Source organism: Myripristis murdjan, chromosome 10 (genome assembly GCF_902150065.1).
Source record: "Myripristis murdjan chromosome 10, fMyrMur1.1, whole genome shotgun sequence".
Lineage (NCBI taxonomy): Eukaryota > Metazoa > Chordata > Actinopteri > Holocentriformes > Holocentridae > Myripristis > Myripristis murdjan.
In genome coordinates, this window is record NC_043989.1 from 6,659,216 (window position 1) to 6,681,011 (window position 21,796).

The following is a 21,796-nucleotide window of genomic DNA, read 5'->3' on the forward strand; positions in this document are numbered from 1 at the left end:
CAGAAGCCTGTGAGCTGCTGCCCTGCTTCAAGTTGGTGGGAGCAGAGAGATAATTTTAGGCCCAGCCCAGGAAGAGAGGGGAGGGTGGGAGGTGTGTGTGTGTGTGTGTGTGAGGGGAGGGGTGGTGGATGGGGTCTGCGTCCCGACTGGGCCGTCCCACTGCAAATGTCTCCTGTGTGAACCGGTCTGGCTGTTAGATCGTCGCAGGCCCCGGAGACAGCTGACTTCTCTTTTGGTTCCTCTGCTCTGCTCGCAGCTGAAGGTAAGAGCTCCTCACTCCTCGCAGCATCTCCAGCCTGCACGCCACCGCCGGGGTCTGACCTCGGCAATGTGTCAACATATATTCTAACAGTTAGACGATTTAATTTAATCTCCTTTTCACGGCAGGATTTGTGTGCTGTTGTTGTTTTTCTTCACTGATACAGGAGAGAGTGCCACAAAAAGTTGGCTAGAACTTACTGTTAAACTATTATTTTTGCAAGACAGTCGAGTGAGTCACTCCCTAAACTGATAAACTGTCAACAAACAGTTTAAAGAAAATGTGTATTTAAACTTTTCCGTAGTTTTCTCTCCAGAAGATACTTTGGATGACAGATTTAGGGCAACAGATGCTAAAAAACAATTTGACATTCACTCATTAGTTTTCCTGACATGCCAGTGTGACTGAGGTGAACAGGAGCAGGACAGCAAAACCTTTTTTTTTTAAATATCTACCAGCCGCATTTGCTCCTTTACCAGCCAGGTATATATTAACAGCAAAACAGAACAGAAGTGTATGCTGGGTTACCTGCTGGAGTATACAGGCACAGATTCCCCAGCATGGTGAATGGTGTTAATTTCCCATTTTCCAACCCTGTTTCTGACCACTAAAACTACAGAGAGAAAACTAAAAGTGGACGCAAATCTCAGCTGAGGGTCTCCTCTATCATTACTGCCAAAGCAGCTGCAAGGAAATCTGTCCCAGTAGGCAAACAAGCTGTTCTTATGAGGCTGCATTCTCTGGGACAATGTGGAGGTATTGTGTGCCACATAGGCAATAGGAGGCGGGACTACAGACTACAGCTTATACACACACACACACACAAACACATGAACACACACAAGCACACACAGTAGGATTAGGTGTTTGAAGAATTTGCATAACAGCATACTGTGCCACATTATCAAGAATATTGGTGATTACGCACAAGTCAATTAATTTGTTATCACAGGGTGTTTACAGTTGGAATGCATCGGCTGTGATTTGACTTTTGAAAACTTAGTTTGGTTAAACTCCTCCGCAGAATTGTTGCTGATGAACAGTCTTGAAAATAAACTTAGTGGAGTGAAGTGAGAGGGGGGAGGGAAGGGATTTCACAAAGACCCAGAGAGCGATGGGAGTGTTTCTCAGCCACATATCTTTCTCTCCCTCCTGCGCTCCATAACTCCCCCTCCCCAATTACTCCCACGTAAAGGAATGCGGGTTGCCATAGGGACTCGTTACCAGCTGTTTGAGAGCTTTGTGAGTTTGTCCCGATGTCCGAGCCTCCCACCTCCCGACTGTCAGATCTCACTCATATTCACCCACCGACAGAGACGAAGAGAGAGAGACTGACATGCTCTTACTGGCTTTTAAATTACTTGTAAAGCTGCATGTTCTCAGCTTATGAGGATACCAGCGATTATGTACAAGTAATGTAACATAACAGAACTGTTTGGATATAAAAACTGCTCCCTGAGTTCAAGTCATTAGAAACTGACACTCAAAAATGCTATGACAATATTGTTTTCTGATAAACAGCGATAATTAACTGAATTAGAGAGAGAGAATGGAGAGAGAGATAAACTGGTGCTATTACATATTTAGATAAATTATGGCTACAAGGGTTTATGTGATGTGTATATTTCCTTGTTCTCAACTTTTTTCTCACAACTTGTTTTAGTCTGATCTGGGGCTGTGCAGATTCCTGCAGGCGAGAAAATGCACAACAGTCCTTTCCTCACCTCTCAAACTGAATTATATGGAGGGGAAATAAGAAACACAAGTCCAGTCACTTGATTTTGATCTAAAAAAAAAAAAAAAAAAGTTGTGTTTCTTACGTTCTTTGCACTGGTTGGGGCTTTTCCCTCAGTGTTAGTGTGTCTCTTTTTAAGGCCGAGAGACAATACATCTGCATTAGTATGAGCGAGGTGGAGACGAGAGCGTTTCTGGTGGGTGAAAGGTGGTTAATTGTTGAGGTGGCAGGTCTTTGGGGTGCAGGGGTGGTGGGGCGTTGTGAGCGGGTGGGGGGGGGCGGGGGCCGAGGATGCTGGGAAATGCCGGGCCAGCCTGGCAATCTCCAGAAAGGCTCTAATCCACTGACAGGGAGGACGGATTGTGCTCCTGTCTCGGCGCGACGTGGTCGACAAAAAAACTGAACTATCGAGGCTGCAAAGAAAGAGACAGGATGCAGGATGAGAAAGGGAGAAATGTGGGGGGAGAGAGAGGGAGAGAGGAAGAGAGGAAGAGAGAGAGGAAGAGAGAAATACAAAGAAAAGGAGTGAGAGAGAGTGGGAAAGAGACAGGGAAAGACAAATTGCAATGGAGAAAGTAAGTAAAAGTGGGACAGAAAGAGAAAATTAAAGAGAGAGAAATAGAGAATGAGACAGAGAAAGAAAGACAAACTAAGTGTAAAATACAATAGAGAGAAAGGAAAAAGATAGGTGAAGAAAAAGTCAAGACAGGGAGAAATACAGTGAAAGAATGGGTCCGAGACATACAGAGAGAATATAAATGAAATACAGAGATTGAGACAGGCAGACAGTGAGAGAGGGAAAAAAAGAGAGAGAGAGGAGAGAGAGAGAGAAAACCCAAATGTGAGTCATTCCTGCTGAGGTGGAAGTGTAAAATCACAGTGGGATGGAAATGCAGGGGGAGGGGTGTCAAAGCGGCTGGAGGAGATGTTCGCTTCAGATTTATTATCTGAGCGGCAGAACTGGAAGTGAGGTGCTGGGTTTTCGGACAGGAAGAGAGAGAGAGAGAGAGAGGAAAAAAGGCCAGGAACTGACTGATTGGTTCACAGTTCACATGAAGGTCTGACACATCTTCATAAGCGCTCATCACTTCGGTGTTTTGCACCGGAGGTCGCCTGTCAATCAAACGGTCTGGGGGCGGGACTGCGGCGCCTTTCTTTCTTTGGATTTGACGGAGTTTGAGTTTCAGCCGTTTTGTCTTTGTCCGCATCAAAACGCATCACTTCCTGTGCAGCAGGAAAGAGCCACCACACACTGAGCGTTTAGAAACAGCCGTGTTAAAGAGTTTTAAAGCATTTAGTGATATGAAAATGACACGGATGAGTAATTCAACAGCCTGAAGTTAACCTGAGACTGTGGCTGGCCTGCTGACTGGCTGGTTCAGAGGGTTAAGTTTACATACAACAGAAAGTGTGGGATAGGTCACTGGAGATGACAAAAGCGCTTTTCTCTTGGACTAAGCATACCACACCACCTTAAAAAGCTTTATTTTCATTTATTTAGCAAGTTTATTTAACAAAACAAGTGCAAGATGCAAGCAAAAGCTCAAGACAAACAACAAGGTGAAGCAAAATGGAATCAAAATCACATAAAAATGAGACACCAAGGTAAATGTTTCTATCCAGGTGCTCTTAAAGACAATAGTCCAATATGAAGAAGTGAACTGGAAAGCTGTGGTTAGGCCATTGCTTTGTGTGGGTGATGAACGGGACATGGTGCCAGGAGTTTTTGGCCCCTCACTTGAAAGGGGATAAAAGAGGAATGCTGGGTTGGACAGAAGACAGGAAAAGACGAACAGCAGATTATCAAATTACTGATGGACCTGGCTTCCAGAGAGCTGTTTATCGCCTGAGGCCAGAGGCTCAGTAACAACTCGGTGAAGCCTGTCTGTGGGAAGCCAGAAAACAGAGGCTCTTTCCCGACGGAGGGAGGAGAGGAGGGAGGGGGCCCGGGAAAATGAGTCAAAGGGGTCAGGTGATGAGGAACTCAGGTTACATACAGATTCTACACCGCTTTCTTACTTTTCTCCCAAGCTCTCCCCTTAACTCTCCTCCTGTTTTTTCCACCCTCTCTCCTTTGTGCTCGGAGTTTCCTGAGTGATAGGGATGACTGACGGTCTGAGTGACTGCCCCGAATCCCCTCTCACTGAAAACTACTCTTTGTCCAGCCCACTTAAAGGGATTTCCCCCCCCCCCCCTCCTCCTCCTCCTACCCCTCCTCCTCCGCTCTGGGGAGAAATTGGATTTGTCATTGGGTGTCTTATTGCGAGTCTGGGAGAAGGCAACTTGGATTCAAGAGGCTTGACATTCAAAGGAGGAAGCACTCACCTCGGGATGGAGCTGGACTGTGCCCTGTGATCGACGAAGCTCGCGGAGTGCACCTCGGGAAAAAAAAAAAAAAAAAGAAGCACTTCACTTACGAAGTGAGAATAAGCAGCTGCAATTGAAGAGTTTCATCAAAATGCAACGTAGAGTCTCTTTGGAGGAAAAACTCTCCACTTGAGTGCCTTTTAATGACCACTTCTAAAAAACACAAAGGACTGTTTTCTCATAAACATGTAAGCAAAGGCCTTAAGATGACTAACAGACGCCTATACTGGGCGATACTTTCATGCCAACAATCATTTTAGAACATCTTGTACAAACTGCGAGCAGCCTAAGTAATGAAGCACAGATAATAATATTGGATGTTGACATCTGATGGCGGTGGAAAGTTCAGCCGTGGCTAACTTATCTCAGCTGACAAGTGCTGCAAATAAAAGGACTTTCAGTGACTTGTTTATCATGTTGGTCACAGTATGTTGGCATAAATCAGTTATTGCGAACAGTGGATGCAATCACTATGTGCATCTCAACTTTTCTAGCCTTTGCTGAAAAAGGTGCAACCTCGGGACCTCTCTCTGGGGCTGACAGATTTTGTTTACTTAACCACATTCAGATTTCTTGAACATTTGTCTTCCACTGCCTGTTTGGGCTGATCCACTGCCAAATGCATCAGTTCATCATGAAAAGCAAATTTTGGAAGGCACTGTAGAGGTTCCCTATGTCATCTGTGCATCTTTTTCCCCTCTGGTTGGCCATAAATCAGTCTCAAACTTCAACCAGTTTGAAGAAACAGCGCCTGAATGGAGTTGACAAGTGCACAGCATGGAGAGCTTGTGAAACTATAGCCTAGTAAAGGATGCAGGATTAATATTAATTGGAAACCACCATAACAGCTACAGAGATCTTTGGTGATTTTCATGCCCACAGCACAAATTACATGCTATATTTTGGTGAAAGCATGATCATGCTGATCCTGTGCTAGATCAGCAATCATTTGTAGTTTTTTGTTTATGTATTTTGTCTTTTCTGTCATAAAAAAATGCAGGCAGCATTGGAGTTTCCAGAGAAATCTTCACTTACTTAAACTGGGAAATGAGAAACTGTAAAAATCCTAACATTATACAAATGTATCCACAATACCATGGATTCACTGAATTTCTTTTTCGTTTACAAATGCATTCCGCAAAATGCCGACGTTGGAGGTTGATGCATTAATGAGATCCCCACATAATGCTTGTCCCATGTGAATAGAGCTAAAGGCAGGAGGACAGAAAGATTGTTTATTCCCAGTGCTTTTACAGTGCATTTGCCTCTTTATACCCCTTTGCATGCCTCTGGTGTTTGCCTGCAGTGTTTGCTGGGAAACTCTGTGACAGGCAGACAGACAGCCACCACTGTGTATCCCAGGTTGTTTTTCCAGGCATCCAACCCACCTGTTATGTCACCGTGGAGAGGCAGAAAGAATTCCTCTAAATCCGTTCCCTTTAAAGCCTGCTGGAAAAAGACACAGAAGCAGAGAGAGAGAGAGAGAGAGAGAGAGAAAAAATGAGAGAGAGAGATAGCTGTATTAGTAGCAGTGCCGGGCTGTTTTCCTCCATTGCGAGTTTACACCCCGCGGCTGCTTGCTTACCTAACAAACCTCCCAAATTAAATACGTTTGAGGGGAAAAAGGACTTCTTTATGAGACTGAAGTTTCCCTTTTAGCCTCTGCCCTGTTTGATTATGAGAGCAGCTTTCCAAATAAAATAATTTGTTTTGCTGTTACGTCAGTCCGTCCGGCCCTCTCCTTCCTGCCGGGGAGAGCGGAGTGACTTTAGCCCGGTCTGACTAAATAGGAATATGTTAAAAAGGACATGAGATGGGAACGCCGTGTTCCTCCAAATCAAATACTGACCTGACATTTTTGGAAATGAGGACCCTTTTTATTTTCTTTCTTTGCAATCAGATTTAGCGTTGCTTGCTTACCCAATTTCTCACTCTCAGTCAGACATGCTACTTATGTGTTTGTTAGAGGTTCTTTTCACAAAATTTCCCGTCAGCAGAACACCTCTTGGTTTTTCTTTTTTTTTCTTTTTTTTTTTTTTTAGCTCCACTTTTTCAAAGGCACAGAGACCTTTCCTTGTGCGGAGGTTATTTGGAGACGTCACTGTCTGCGTCCTCTGCCAGGGTGTCTGTATTTTTCCATGTCCAAACCCAGTTGAAATTTCATGGCCTAACTGCAGTGGACCTTCACAAACAGTGGTCACCGTTGTGGAAGTCCCTGTTGCGCCCTGCCTCAATTCTGTATCAGCGCTAAAGTTTTGCTGGACAATTCCTTTTGATCGCTGCGGCAACAGGGCGGCGTCAATCATGTTTAAAGAATCATCATGGAGGGAAGATTGAGCGGGTATTGTGATTTTAATGTGAAGCAGCGTCTTGCTTATACAGTGTGCACGAGTTCCTTTATTTGTTGTTGCAGTTATTTGCTCTCCCTCCTACATTCAAGTGTTCAAAAGTATCACTGATGTATTGTGATGGTCACTAATGAAGATCTGCAGATGTAGTCGTGGTAGGGTTCTTGCACGTTACCGCAAATGTTACATGCAACAGCTGCACAAGTGAAAAAATGGACGGAAAACATGAAATCGCTGTTATTATAGCCTTCAGAATGCAGAGGAAGAATTCAGGAAACCAGCGAGGCAATATGGGTTTTGTGTTGCGAACATTTGAGAAAGAACAGGATGCAGTATAAATGGAAGATGCATTTATACTGAGACTTCAACAATGAGCTACCACAATGCTTCAGTGTGAGCCAATGTGGCTCTCATCATCCAGCATGTACAAAAATTGAGAAAAAAACAAAAAAAACAAAAAAAAAAACCACTGATCCAAACAACAAATAATTCAGTCTCTTTAGACAGACCCCAAAACAAGTAAGACAATTGAAAATAAATGAGCCCAGAAGGGAAGCAGTGATAAATCTTTGTGACTCCAAATGACAAAAAGCACACAAGTGGCTCGGGGGTATGTCAAATCACACATGTGCTAATGTCAACACCGTCTTCTGCTGACTGACTGTACGCACACTTTACCCTTTTTACGGCATCTGTCTAAACATGTTGTCTTGTTCAGATGCTTTGTGCCAAAGGGGCCTTGTGCATTTTTCAGGGCACCCGGCAACCAGCCAAGCGAGGTGTTCCTCTATCCCCAAATGTCAGGTTCAATTTCCCTCAAGGGAATGTTTTCAAGAGCCGTAGCATTCATCTCCTTCCCTGTCTGCGCCGTTAGCTCTTGCTTGTGTTGAAAGCATGAGGTGGAGAAAAGTTCCAAATTGTCCTACAACATGTTTGGAAATGTTCGCAGAGAAGGTCAGAGCATTTATTTTTATTAATCTGCTGTCAGTTTAAACCGGCTGACCTCTTATCTGACGAGCAGGAATTCAGACTATTCACAGTTCTGTTTTGTAAATCTCCTTATCCCCCTGTTGATCGCCTTTAACACTGAGTATTGCACAAACTGTGTCAGATCAGTTCTATTCACCTCAACTCAGCCTCGTTGCCTCGCATGGGGAATTTCCCTGGCAGAAAGAGTTACACAGAGCGTGGTGATAAAAAACAGCGCTGTACACCTTCTGAGTCTCAACTTGTGAATTCAAATTCTGTGATGGAGTCTGTTGTCAAGGTATTGTTTTGGCTAATTAGGTCCAAGTCTTTTTTTTTTTTTTTTTATATCCGGTGCATAACAAAACAAAAAATATCAAGGGGAGCACGGTAAATGGAATAACAATAAAGCTTTTGATCTGTGCAGCCAACTTCCTCAGACATGGACGGGATCGCTTTAACAAACCCCTATAAGCCACAGGCTGTTTGATCTCTGACGGATAAACAGTGTTTCTGGATGTCTGGATGAAACAGGGCATCCAGACTGAGGTGAGAGAGGTAGAGGACTGATAGCGAGAGAGGAAGCGAGCGAACACGAGACTGCACCATATGGGAAAAAGTAATGGCATGTCCCGCCGCCAGACAAAAGAGCCCTTATTTAGTCCTTCAGATGAGACATGATGAAGGTGGGGAGGAGGGGGCGAGACATGGAGGAAGAAAAGGGAGGATATCATATCATGCCCTTAACAATGGATACTCAGAGCAAAGCGAGGCGTTTGCAGGGCAGATAGCCAACTCTCCTCTTATAGTCACGTCAGGAATGTTGGTTTTGAAGATATATCTGGAATTCGGGGTTCACTCCTGCATATTTTACTCCTGCTGTGATCCTGTAGGGGTCAGCAGCACAGGAAAAATCGCATCATGTATGGAATTTCATGGAGGATTTACCCAAAGTGCGTAAAAATCACTAAAAACACACATTTTAGTATAGGTGGCCCAAGTGGGAATTGAACCTCTGACTTCACAGTGTTAGTGCTTGATGTCATATTTCCGTGAATTTGTCATCGTTTAAAAGGCAATTAAACATCCACCAATAGAGGCGGGCTAAGGGGAAAAATGCTTTTATGGCGTGATGGAAATGTGGTAAAGTGTGTGGCCGTGGGGTGTGGAAAAATGCAGTCATGTGTGATTGTTGGGTATAAAGCTTGTATTTTACAGGAGCTCTGTACAAACTTGTTGATCCTGACTACTTAGTGGTATTTCTGAAGTAAATCTAATTTAGTGAAATCGGCTACTGTGCGAGACAGCAGCACTGATTTATGCTCGAGAATGACAAAATCATTCGCATTCAGAGAGTGAAATGACGCTGGGCTGAACCGGGGAAGCCATTTCAACAAAACCACAAACAGCTAGAGACAATTTTAACTTGGCCTGCAAGTAAACAAGGGAGACACTGAATGTTCTGTTTGAAAAACTGGAGAGCTTCCATTAATCCATTGTGAGGCTCTGGAAATGTGTTACATATTGTGCCTGTTGTCTAAATGCCCTTGTTGCCCACACTGTGAACAATAAGAGCTCATTAGAGGCTCTTCTGAGATCTAAACGGAGCCAATAAGCATCTTTTGTGCCGTAAGCTCCCTCACAAACACTTTAAAAATTTAATTTCTTTATGAAGGGGTTCCTCAAGGAGCCCTCCGGGGTTCCCCTCTGGTTACAGTGGGAAGAACCCCTGAAGTTCCTTTGAAGCTCTTTAACTTTCTGCAGGGAATCGTTTCTATTAAATATTTTTGCTGTTTCTTTCGCAGGGTGTAACTAAGCTTATTACTCCAGTGATTTATTCACAGATATGTGGAGAAGATGAAAGCCATTCAGCAAAAATGCTTAGTTTTCCGACGATTAATATTATCATGTTTATGAGTAAATGCATACAAGTAATTATCAGTGTATTCCAAGGCCAAACAACAACAACAACAACAACAACATAAAAGGGCAACTAAGTGAATGAAATGTGCTTTGTTTTGTTTGCTCCTTGTCTTCTACTGTTCCTGTAGGGTGCTGAGATTTATGTATTTTCATTTTATGTCATAAAGATTTATGTCAGCCTTGAAAGAGGAGGAAACTGCATTGGGAATCAATGCTCTATGAAGAATATTCCTCTGGGAAACAAGACAAAAGCATAAAAAAATGTAAATCTATGCAGTTTTGTTGAAGTTGATGGGGATAAAAAAAAAAAAAAAAAAAGAAGAGAAAATAAAAGAAAATGTGTCTGACCTGCTTCTCTTTTTGTCTTGACAGATTCTGAAGATGAGGGTGTGGATCGTTTTCCTTCTGTGCCTGGCTGGCCACGCCATGGCTGCTCCTGTAAGTTACACTGTGCATGTGTGTATTTTTCTGTGTGTGTGTGTGTGTGTGTGTTCTCCTTTTGTTTTTTTCTTATGTGCATTTTCCTTTGTTTGCACGTTTTCCTGTCTGTGTGTGCTATTGTGTCATCCTCCTGTCTCCTTTGTGTGTTTTCCTGTGTGTGGGTGTGGCTGCAAGCTCACGTGCAAGTGTATAAAGATTTAACATGTGCATGTAGTCTGTGTGTGTGTGTGTGTATGTATATGTGTGTGTGGGTGTGGGTGGGTATGTGTTTTGTTCTCTGGGTGTGAGTGTATGTGTGTGAGAGAGTGCATAATCATTGCGTTTTCTTCTCTGTGTTTCTTCATTCAAGTGCACTTCCTTTGAGCATCCACAAGTGTGTGTGTGTGTGTGTTTGTGTGAAAGAGAGAGAGAGTGTGTGTGGTCATTCTGCTTCTTTTCCAAGTGTTCCTTCATTCAAGTGCTCTCCAGAGTCTATGTGTGTTTTGCATTCACATGCAAGTGTGTGATTAATGTGTGTGTGTGTGTGTGTGTGTGTGTGTGTGTGTTTTACATCCCCCAGACTGAGGAGGAGGTCATCGTGGAAGAGCCAGTAACTGAGGAGCCAGTTGTTGAGGTTTGTCTTTTCCCTCCTGATGATATTCATCCTGTGCACGGGCTGAAAACGTCTGAAAAAAGATAAACTAAACCCAAATCTGAATAAAGCCTGACACAAGAAATCCACACTATATTATGAGAAATGTAATACAAGAAAAACAGGAATGTTCATAAAGTGCAAAGAAAAAGAGATGTACTGTTATCTTAACTATAACATACCTCACAGCCTCTCAAAATATTCCAGGCTAATTCACTTGATCAACCAGGCAAAACATGAGATGCAGCAAATCATGATTATTTTGCAGGAAAGGGATCTGTTACATATCTGATAGCTATATTAAACCCCTGGTGTGTGCAATCTGAGAAAACACTGAAAGATTTATATCAGTGCCGCACTAATCCTTCAGAGAGTACAAGTTCAATTCCTTGGTGCACATCTGGGTTTGATTTGGCCTTCATGTGTGAGGCTGGGGAGCCACGCAGCTGCTCAGAGAGATGATCTAATCCTAGCAGGGCCACGGGCTTAAGACGGTGAAGCCAAATAAGAAGCAATAACAACAGTGTAGACTGTGCATGCAAAGTAAACAGGTTTTGATGGAATATCTACATATGATACCGGAGGATTTTCATATGAATCCTCACTGTTCTATGACACTCCGCTGATTTTGGGCCAGCAAAAGATAACGGCAAAGGAAGCAAGATAAACCAGATGGCACTCAGCAGAGCACAAAACCCTGCCCACGCTGGACAATTTTCCAACTTGCAAAGCTGCAGCCTCCGTAATGGTTTGTTTATTTTTTTTTGACAACACAGCGCATGAATGCAGTGCCCACTAGCAGCTGACTTGGAAGCTCCGAATGTCAGACTTTCCCACTAGCACATGAATGCAATACAATAGCCATGGCTAACACACGATAATCGTCTTGATGGCGCAAATCCCACGTCCACATCACCAACACGATCCGATCGGCAGATGCTTGGACCATTGATGATACGTCGGCCAAATTTCAGCCAAATGAGTTCATAATGTTTGCAACATCTTGCACGTTTCCTCCCTGAACGCTTCTATGCTGCATTGCTAGGGGGAAAAGATCACTTAATTGAATATCAAGGGGCTCATCCAATATATGAGGATGTCCTTCATAGCCAGTGGTAACCCTCTTCCCAGCAGTGCGTGACCAGTCCCTGCTGTAAACAATGCAGCAGTCTAAATATTCCTGTTCGAGAGAGCTGTCATGTGAACGTTTTCCTGTTCCAGAGCTCCGGAGGGACCAGAGATCCCACAGCCCTTAATTTTAGCCAGATTTCAGTCGGCCAGCCAGTCAGGAAGCCGTTACGTTTTTCATGGCTTCACCACATGTGGATCCAGCTGCTTGTTATTGTTGGACATTATGGTCTCTCCGCTCCCCTCTCTCTCTCTCTCTCTCTCTCTCCCAGACTCTGTTTGGCCTTTAGGGGAGGAACCTCTCTTTAACACTCTTTAGCGGTGACGTTTTCATTTTTTTTTCCAGGAAGCCAGGGATACTTAGGTGGTTTGGTTTAAGTGGACTTCATTTGACAAGCGGGGCATAAATAGATCCAAAAACTTTCACATGGCAATCATCTGCTCCATCTAATTCAGAGAGGGTCCTCTGTTTTTTTTTTTTCTTTTAACTCTATCAAATCAGGGAAATTTGTCCAAAGCCACTGGGAGTTGGGTGCTGTGTTGAATAAAGTGGTGAAGGGAGTGTAATGACTTCCCTCACCCAAAATTTCCTGACAGGCAGCCGCTCCCATCAGAATTACATTTCTCAAACTTCCAGGTTACTGACGCCCCATTCTGCTCTAAGAGGCACTTAGAAGCACAGTCTGTTCCACACCACCTCCTCTCCCTACCAAGGACTTTCTTTTTATTTACTTTTAACTCTTAGTAATCCAAAAAACCTCAACATCCTGCGTCCTGGAAAAGTTTAGCTGCGGTTTATGGTCGCCCTCTGACCTCTGTGACATTGTTTTACCCAGGAGGTCGAGGTTGGGGCCAACCCAGTGCAGATCGAGACCGGAGAGTTTGACGAGGCCATCGAGGTTGTCGAGGATGTTGTTGCTGAGAGTAAGTCAACACGCACACACACATGCACATATGCGTACACACATAGCTGCTTGCTACAACACTCACTTATACCACGCACATATGCACACATGCAAACATCTACAATCAGCTGACCTCAAGTCTAAAGCTAAAGTAATGAGTCAAACTTGCATAAATCATTTCGAACGCAGCAGTTGAGGCCGTGACACTTGGAATAAAATGTGTCATGTGCGTTAGCTCGCGCATCATTGACACTGACCTACCCTGAGGCACATTTTGATAGTGTTTGATTTAGCTGCCTCTCACTCCTCCATCCTCCCAAGGATCTGCGTTGTAAGACACCGCCGGCTTCAGCAGCGCCTCAGACTGGCAAGGCAAACAGCCATAATGACAGACTGCCTCATTCTCCGAGGAGAGGGCTGTGATTATGTGTTCCACCCTGCTGTAAGAGGCAGCGAAGCCTAGTATTTAGGAAAGAGGGGCACAGCCACAGGCTCTCTGCAACGCCAGCAACAGGAAAATACGTATATACATGGCAGGGTGTGCTAGACCGATTAGCTAAGGAGGCAACTCGGAGAATTGAGACATTTTGTTCTGGCTGAGTGGAGGGGGGAGAAACAGAACAGGACCAAATAGAAGCTAAACTGTACAAAATGCAGGCTGGAGAGAGTGAAATAGAGCAACTGAGCTGTTGCAAGAGGAATAAACTAAGACAGAACAGTATGGCACCAAAGGGGATCGCACAATAGCAAGAAGCATCAATAAAAAAGCTGCTGTTATTCAGACTGGAATAAAAAAAAAAAAATCAGATCTGTGTCATATTTGAGGAAAAAAATCAGATCTTGGCCACTTGGCAATGAAATATATAGCAATGAACAAAGTTTGATAACACATAATGAGATTATTCAAACAAAGTTGATGCATCAAAATTCTTTCTGCTGTCAGACATGTCTGTGTACCTTTTAATTCAATGCAATGTATATATTTAATACCTTGTGGTCTACTTGTGCACCTTATGGGTTTATTTATGAAAGTGCGCAACTGTTGTCTACTGTTGTATTACTTTGGCTTCGCAAATGTGAGTGATTTAATTTCACTTGCCTTTGGGCAGGAAATGCTTCAGAACACTGAAATCGTATCAAAGAGTGAGTGTTTTGTCTGGGCCGAAAGTGTCTGGATGAGGCCACTCCATCATTCATAACCGTAATTCTGTTTTTCTATTGGTATTTTTCCAGACCCCTGCCTGAACCACCACTGCAAGAAGGGCAAAGTGTGCGAGGTTGACGAGAGCAACACCCCCATGTGTGTCTGCCAGGACCCCTCCACCTGCCCCGCTGCTGTCGGAGAGTTCGAGCACGTGAGTTCAATAACATGTAGTCTGGCATTTCTTTGTCCTTGTGTTGAGTAAGAATCACAGCCTCACTTTAATTTGTCCTGGGACAGTTATTAAAATAGCACGCGCTATATCCTCACCTCAGCAAGACCTCACTTAGTCCTCTGCTGCTTGACACTGAGTGGCTCCACCGTCACAAATATAGGTCATAATACCTGGACACTATGTGCATTAAAGCTACAGCAGTTTATTGTTAATCAGAGCAGAGGCAGCACGCTCTTTGCCAGTGTTAGTGGTTTGATTCCCACAGTGGCTACCAACGCTGAAATCATGTGTTAGATGGTTTGGATAAAACCATACAGCAAATGGATGATATTGGTAAAATAACACTGCAAAACATGAAGAGCCAATAAGTCATCTCTCTCTGCTTTTCCCTCCTCAGGTTTGCGGCACCGACAACAAGACCTACGATTCCTCTTGCCACTTCTTCGCCACCAAGTGCACTCTGGAGGGCACCAAGAAGGGACACAAGCTGCACCTCGACTACATTGGATCTTGCAAATGTGAGCTCTTACACCCTTGTTATTGCACCACTAGCCGTTGTGGAGGTCCTCTCCAAGTTTGTCCCCTGAGCCTTAATCCTTCAGGCTTTCCCGAACAATTGGACAGGAGAAACAACAGAGCAGAAATCCATGGGAAAAGGGTCACTCCTGCACCAAGCAAATCTCTATTTCTTCACACCTCATTTCTGTTTGTCTTTGCCCTGGCTTAAAACCCTAGCATATCTTTAGCGGTATCAGAAAATCATAGTGAAAAATTATGATATATCCTAGATGTGGCTGCGGTAGAAAAATCAAATCATCGAGGGCAAATGATCCATTAAAGGATTTCATCAAAGATTCAGTCATTACCATTAAAGATTATATTTCTTCTTTCTGAGATTTGGATGGCGTGATGAGGATTAACAGACTGATTACGAAAGATGAAAGGAATGATTAGGATTCATTTTGATGCATAGATATTCAATACTTGCAGAATTAAGCGAGAACATAACCTCCGTGCTGGATACACACCGAGTCTGGGTAAGACTTTAATGGGCGCTTGGGGAAATTTGCCCTTGAAAGTTCATGAAATGAAATTAAAAATGAGGCGGAAAAAATATATTTCAGAATACGCAAAGGACTTTTTTTTTTTTCATTTCATCCAGCTGCTCACATTTTTTTCCACTGAAATCTCAATTATTCATACATGAATGTGAGTTTTGTCCCTGTGGGTCAAAGTAGGTGATTTGTGGAAGCCTGTGATGAGGCAGCTCTCTCCGGTGCATTTTGGTGGAGAAAAATGGGGCAGTTTTTGATCAGAAAACAGCCGAGTGTGCAGCCGGAAGCAGTAGAAAGTGTTGGCACCATGATGCCAGCGGTGGCAGAAAATGCTGACAAACCACTGCATCAACAAAACATAAAGCAACAAATATGGAAAGACAAAAAATAAATAAATAAATAAAATCAGTGTAAGAGTTGCTGGGGACAGAGAAGAGAAACAGCAGCATCCTTTTTAATCAGGCTTGTCACCAGAAACAAACCAGAGCAGTACAAATTGAGTGTCTATTTTGAACATCTAATCAAAATGAGTAATTTCAGAATTCAGCCAAATTGCTGTCCAAAATGGCACTAAAATCTGACCAAGAAGGCAAAAAAGCATTTTAAGAAAAAAAAAAAAAAAACAGTTAATTGCTTACACATTGACACACTGACACGTTTTGTCGGAGCGAATGCACAGTTCAAAGTGGCGCTAAATTATCCCTGAGCGATTTCACCTTAAATCCACTTCAGTCATGAGGGACTGATGGGAGGAGGGAGAGGAGACAGGTTGATGCAGGAATTAAAAGCCACGGGAAGCTTGAGGCAGGGATTGTACAAAAGGAAAACAAGGAGGGTGGGCCGAGCATTTTTTTGCACTCAAGAGTGTCTCAATTGATCACTGTCTGCCATTGTTGAGGATAGATTTTAGGCAAAAAGCGACATAAAGCTTAAACGTTAAAATTTGAAACTGCCACTGTGTAAATATTCTGCCCAAGCTATCCTAACCTTGCAAAACGCATTAGCTTTAACTTACCGTCCTCTGCTGTTTGTTCTGTGAGGTTCATGCCCATCTCCTCTGCATCTGAGCTCTGATGTAATTTGGTTGAACCCGAGGCGCTGGGTGCACAGACAGCATAGAGTTGACTCTGTGATTGAAGGGCAGATCAGGCGGCGAGGCCTTAGCTGTAATGTCTGCCCGGCAGGCTTCGGGAACAGAGATGGGAGGATTCGTCCAGGCATGCAGGCTGCATTTCTCCCGCTGTTCAAACTAAAGCCGTTCACTCAGCAGAAACGCCCTATAGTGTGCAGATGAAGCGGGGCTGAAGGGTTCAAGTGGAGATCAAGGTGTTGTTCTACGCATCAAAATGAAAAGGATTCAGCTTGCGCCCTGTGGATATTGGAGGATGACATGAAATGAGCAATTATGAGAAGCGTCTGATGCAATTGTTTTTCCTTCAGATGGTTGAATAAGCCGAAAAGTTCCCTGAATTTTACACTGAAAAGATTTTAGAGAGATTCTGTTTTGCACGAGTCTGCAGGTGTTAATAAGTGAGAAATGAGTGAGAATTTAACAGATTACTGCAAACCCATTGCCACAGATGAAACAGAACTTTACTTATAGAGCACTTGTTAAAACAGCATTACAAAGTGCTGCAGAAGAGAAATAGAAATTTAAGTGATGGTTAAACCACAAGAATTAAAAAAGAAAAAAGAAAAAAAAAACGTCTGGACTCAAATGTGCTATTGAAACTCAGCCCAAACGGTTTGCTCATGTGAAAATTAAATTCCTTTCTCTCTTAATCTGTTTTTATGCATAAAATTTGTAGTATTATAGAATCTCTAAACATTTTACAGACCAGTGGTCCACTTCAGTGCAAACTTAAAAACTAAACAGAATAAAAATGTCACCTAACAAGCCACAGGACAGGACGAATAAGGTTAGCAGTCGGGTCAGCTGTCAAATTTAGATGTTGTCCAGAGTCAGAAACCTCATGATTCTTATTTAAAATTTGGATCGCTTCTTGTGCAAAGATATTTTTGCCTTTGACTTTCCATCGTCACTGTGTGCCGCATCATCTCACGACCAACATGCTGACATGTCTGTCATCCTGCAGTCATCGAGCCCTGCATGGACACCGAGCTGAACGAGTTCCCCCTGCGCATGAGGGACTGGCTGAAGAACGTGCTGGTCACTCTGTACGAGCGCGACGAGGATAACAACCTGCTGACTGAGAAGCAGAAGCTCAGAGTGAGTGGACCTCCGTAACATGCAGCACGGGGGGGTTTCTGCAGGGTGCTGATGTTGATGGTTGGCGTTTTCATTTATTTCTGCTGGTACAATTTTTATGATGACTTTAAACATTTATTTACCAAGATATGAACCAGCAACTCGTGTAGCTCAGTCTGCCCTCTCTAAACTGCAGCCTGAAACTGAATCTAATCTGTTCATTACTGAGATAAATACTGGGGAGATATATTTAGGCTTGGTGAATGCATTTTCCAGCTGGCACCAGTTCATTAATCCCACCCAAAGTTTTTGGTAAAGCAGAGGTTTGCCTCTACCACAGATGATTATGGCTGTAATACCAAGTGAGCCAAGGTGGTCACATGTTATCACAAATTATGTGTTTATGTTGTGGCCTGCTTTCACTGTAGGGATAACAAAACCCATTATGTAAGAATCAGCATCCAAACAGTGCAATAGCCCACTTTTTTGAGATCCATAATAAGCAGCAGTTTCTATCTTGCACTGACTGCAGCTGTTTTAGACGATTTACTAACGTTTTGGTGTGAAAATCTCTCAGGTGAAGAAGATCTATGAGAACGAGAAGAGACTGCAGGCCGGCGACCACTCTCTGGACCTGCTGGCCCACGACTTCGAGAAGAACTACAACATGTACATCTTCCCCGTCCACTGGCAGTTCGGCCAGCTCGACCAGCACCCCGTTGATGGGTATGTAGACAGAATAAAGACTGAGATCGCGCTTTGATTTCTGTTGACAAAAACCAATACGATCCCACTAATATACAGTACAAAAATAAGTTGCATGCACACCCAAAGCTCTTTACTTGTTGGAGACGAACACAATAACAAAAACAAAACATGCATTGATATAATGAGGTACAGACAGAAAGTTGGACAGCTTAAAATCATTTGCCAAACCAATAAACACAGCATTCAGTTGTGGTAAGTGGTTTTGTGCTCCCCATGTTTTCTTAGATCTATATTTAAAATCTTATTGATGCATCAGAGTATAAGGAGGAAGATTCTTTTGTACACAACATGTCCAAATGTCTTCATTTGTTGTATAACGTAATTCTGAGAGGAAAGTTTGTTTGCATTTTTTCTGCCCACAATGCCATCAGATAATATCTGCAAGATGCTGATACTGATGTACCAAACTGCAGCAATTTCAGACGAAGTTGAGGTTTTACCTTGACGTGGCACAGTCAGCATATCTGGGATCTTGCACACCAAAATATCTCTGTTGCTGAGGCAGTGGTTGTGCCTCTGGCAGCCCGGAGCTGTTTGGCTTCCAAAATGGCAAGCCCAGGGTTCAGTCTAGGTTGATATATTGATACCACAGCAGGAAGTAAACCTTTTGATACACTGGCCACAGAGGCTGCTGGATCCAAAAAAAATTACCATACCCTTTTCATTACCTCACCACTTCACCAGACAAACTAATATAAATAATTCCAAAAATTGGCAGTTTCCGGCCAAAGTGGCGAGCACACTCCACAGCCGGACCAGACGCAGCCTGAATTTACCAGCATTTGCCTTGTGGTTGGTGGACATTTCCCAGCAGGCATTTGCTAGATGGCAACATGCAGGAGGCGGCTAAATTCAGCGTCAGCCCAAACAGGCACAGGTTTTTCCACAATGACATGATGCAGCAGAGTCAAATTAAAACAGCTCTGCACAGTGTGTCAAACTCATCTCAGAAAGACATTTCCAAAAAGACATTTCCATTTTCATGCTGCATTTACATGGCTTGGCAGGCTGCGGTATCAGCATCTATTAAAATGTTTGGTGGTTTCCCCGATATTCATTAATCTGGTCGGTACTCTACTGTTACACTGACATTAATAGTGGGGTTATTCTACAATATGGTTGTACATATGGCAGAAATACAGCTATTTAATGTTGCAGTTGATGGCGTTTTAGTCCACTTTACCTCTTTCACAAGTCAGCCACATTATGCTTATGTCTTGCAATTTGCACATAAAAGCATATCCAACAGTTAATCCATTGTTATTAAATGTACCTAACAAATCCACGCCCTGACAAAAGCTGTGAAGTTGAAACGCGTAGGTGGTAAGCCTATTTAATGAAAGGCTTTTTTCATTTTTGCAAAGTATTATGCCTTGGTATTTTTTGGGCAAGCACAAGTTTAATCTCTCTCTCTCTTATTTGGTATGATGAAAAGATATTGATGAGGAAATGAGTGTGACGGGCGACAGAGAGACATCTTTACTGTTTTGTTTGTGTGTCCCAGCTACCTGACCCACACAGAGCTGGCCCCCCTGCGCGCCCCCCTCATCCCCATGGAGCACTGCACCACCCGCTTCTTCGAGCAGTGCGATGCCGACAACGACAAGTACATCGCCCTGGAGGAGTGGGCCACCTGCTTCGGCATCAAGGACCGTGAGTATCCATCACGCCGGCACACACACAAGCTTTGATCACGCGAACTGTACCTCAACTGTAACTGAGCGATCGTGTCACGTCTGTGATGAAGCGTGACAAAAGTTTGAGGAAAAAATCTGACCTCCAGCACTTCAACAGTATGAAAAACAGCTACAGGCAGTGCAATTTGCATATTATTCTTATTATCATGGGTCCAGATATTTCCAGCAGGTATGGTGAGATTTGACTGTAGTAAATGTTTCAGCGATCTAAAACATCAGTGATAAATGTCATTTCTCATGGCAGTCACAAGCAACACATGGTGCAAAAGTGACAAGTGCAAAGTACAAATCCGTTGTTTTGTTGTTGTTCAGCAGAGCAAAACAGCCTTAGTTATACATTTTTAGAACATTTTTTTTCCACTGTAGAATCTGTTGTAAATCAATGCATTCACTCCCTCTTCCTTCAGTGCATCAGTTCATTCATATGATGGTTATGACAGTGTGATTCCCATGTTGATGTGTTGGTGATGACTGGCTGCTCATGGCTCTCCTGATCTGCTTTGTGTTTGCAGAGGATGTGGACAAAGACCTCGTCCTCTAAGCTCCTCTGACCAGCAGCAGAAAGACAACTCCTAGTCGCTACTAACGGGACAAGGTGCTGATCCCTAAATTAAAAATCACAGTAACGGTGCTAATAGCAAATAATTTTTTTTTAATAATTTTTTTTATAACAACCTTTCCTACCTATACCACTAAAAAGATTAAAAAGAAAGATGTGCACAGTCTGTACTAACCATCACGCAATGTCATCATGCAACTTCCAATTTCCTTGTTTGTGGAACAAAATGCCCAGTTAAGGCTACTAAAGCTGATAGACGAGATAAAACTAAAGACCTCTGGCCGCAGATGTAAATGTATTCTGTTTTTGGAACGGGTTGAAATGATTTTGTTAATGACGATGTTTTATATATGTGTATTAAAGAAATGGTTAGGGTTTGAATTTGAGATCAATTTGACAGATTATGAGGAGACAAACTGTAAAATCAAAAAATAAAGTTTCTAAATAAATGACCCCTTTGCTTGCTTCCTAAAAAAAAAAACCTCAAGCATTTAGTATTTGCACTCTTTTGGTGGTGGACTCTTTTTTTTGTATTTTGTTTTGGTACATTGATCTTTTGACTACTGCTTTAAGAGTTGTTCTTTTTTTTATGATTATTTTCCATACGGATTCCATGTCCCAAACAAGGACACGGGTGTATTGATATTTGAAGCAATAAAGAGGATATATTTGTCTTTTTACGGGGAGAAAATCTCGCAGGCTGAGAGTTTTTCTCGCTCTTAACATGTTTCTACTGACGCTCTTTGTGCGACAATGAGAGCACAACAAAACTCTTTCCATGAATAAAAGACTATGAAAGACCCAAAAATCTCTGCATGCATTCATATCTGCATTTCTTTCCCCTCTGCAAAGGAATTTCTATTCACGCCAGCCAGACATTATCTGACAAAGGACGGGCTTGTCAGCACGAGCACCAGCGCTCTGACAGTTGCACAGTTTGAGCCACATGGAGGCCGATTTGCAAAGTAACACGATTTTACACCGTGTTGCACAGCAGGCCAACAACCCGATATTATATATTCCCATGCTTTTGCTTCTTAAATATCAGACAGTCCAGTCACTAAATGTGCAGATGCAGTGAATAAGAAACAAATAGGCCTACTTAAAGCTGCAGCGGGTAACTTTGTGTTTTGGAGCTCTAAGTGACTGGAAATTTTGAATTAAATGTATTTAGTGTGCATTAAGTGCACCAACACACTCATGTTTCCCTCTCAGTTAAATGGGGATGGGACTCTCTTCTCTGTTGGAGCCCTATTCTGTGATTTAGGCTGAAAAACCTGGTGTGTTTGTATATGAAATTCTATTAAAAATTGCCTCCTGCAGCTTTAAAGTGAAACCCACAAACAACAGAGCAGAACAGCACTTAAATGAAGCTTTCATGCATTGTGTGCAATATTAATGTCCTTGTGCAGCAGCGATGCTTTTGAAC

General features: G+C 43.0%; 1 protein-coding gene across 1 annotated transcript; it reads left to right on the plus strand.

Moving 5' to 3' along the window:
- Positions 1-151: 151 nt before the first annotated feature.
- sparc (secreted protein, acidic, cysteine-rich (osteonectin)) lies at positions 152-20,816 on the plus strand. The gene is made up of 10 exons (XM_030062490.1): positions 152-262; positions 9,971-10,036; positions 10,599-10,652; positions 12,635-12,722; positions 13,937-14,058; positions 14,477-14,597; positions 17,231-17,364; positions 17,921-18,069; positions 19,616-19,764; positions 20,321-20,816. The coding sequence occupies exons 2-10, from the start codon at positions 9,980-9,982 to the stop codon at positions 20,347-20,349; spliced, it is 903 nt and encodes a 300-aa protein (XP_029918350.1). The 5' UTR covers positions 152-262; positions 9,971-9,979; the 3' UTR covers positions 20,350-20,816.
- The last annotated feature ends 980 nt before the right edge of the window (positions 20,817-21,796 follow it).

Excerpts from the sequence above, each read along its gene's own strand:
- sparc (XM_030062490.1), top strand. The coding sequence starts at position 9,980 with ATGAGGGTGTGGATCGTTTTCCTTCTGTGCCTGGCTGGCCACGCCATG. Across the intron at positions 10,037-10,598 it reads GCCACGCCATGGCTGCTCCT|ACTGAGGAGGAGGTCATCGT; the intron begins GTAAGTTACACT and ends TACATCCCCCAG. Across the intron at positions 18,070-19,615 it reads GACCAGCACCCCGTTGATGG|CTACCTGACCCACACAGAGC; the intron begins GTATGTAGACAG and ends TGTGTGTCCCAG.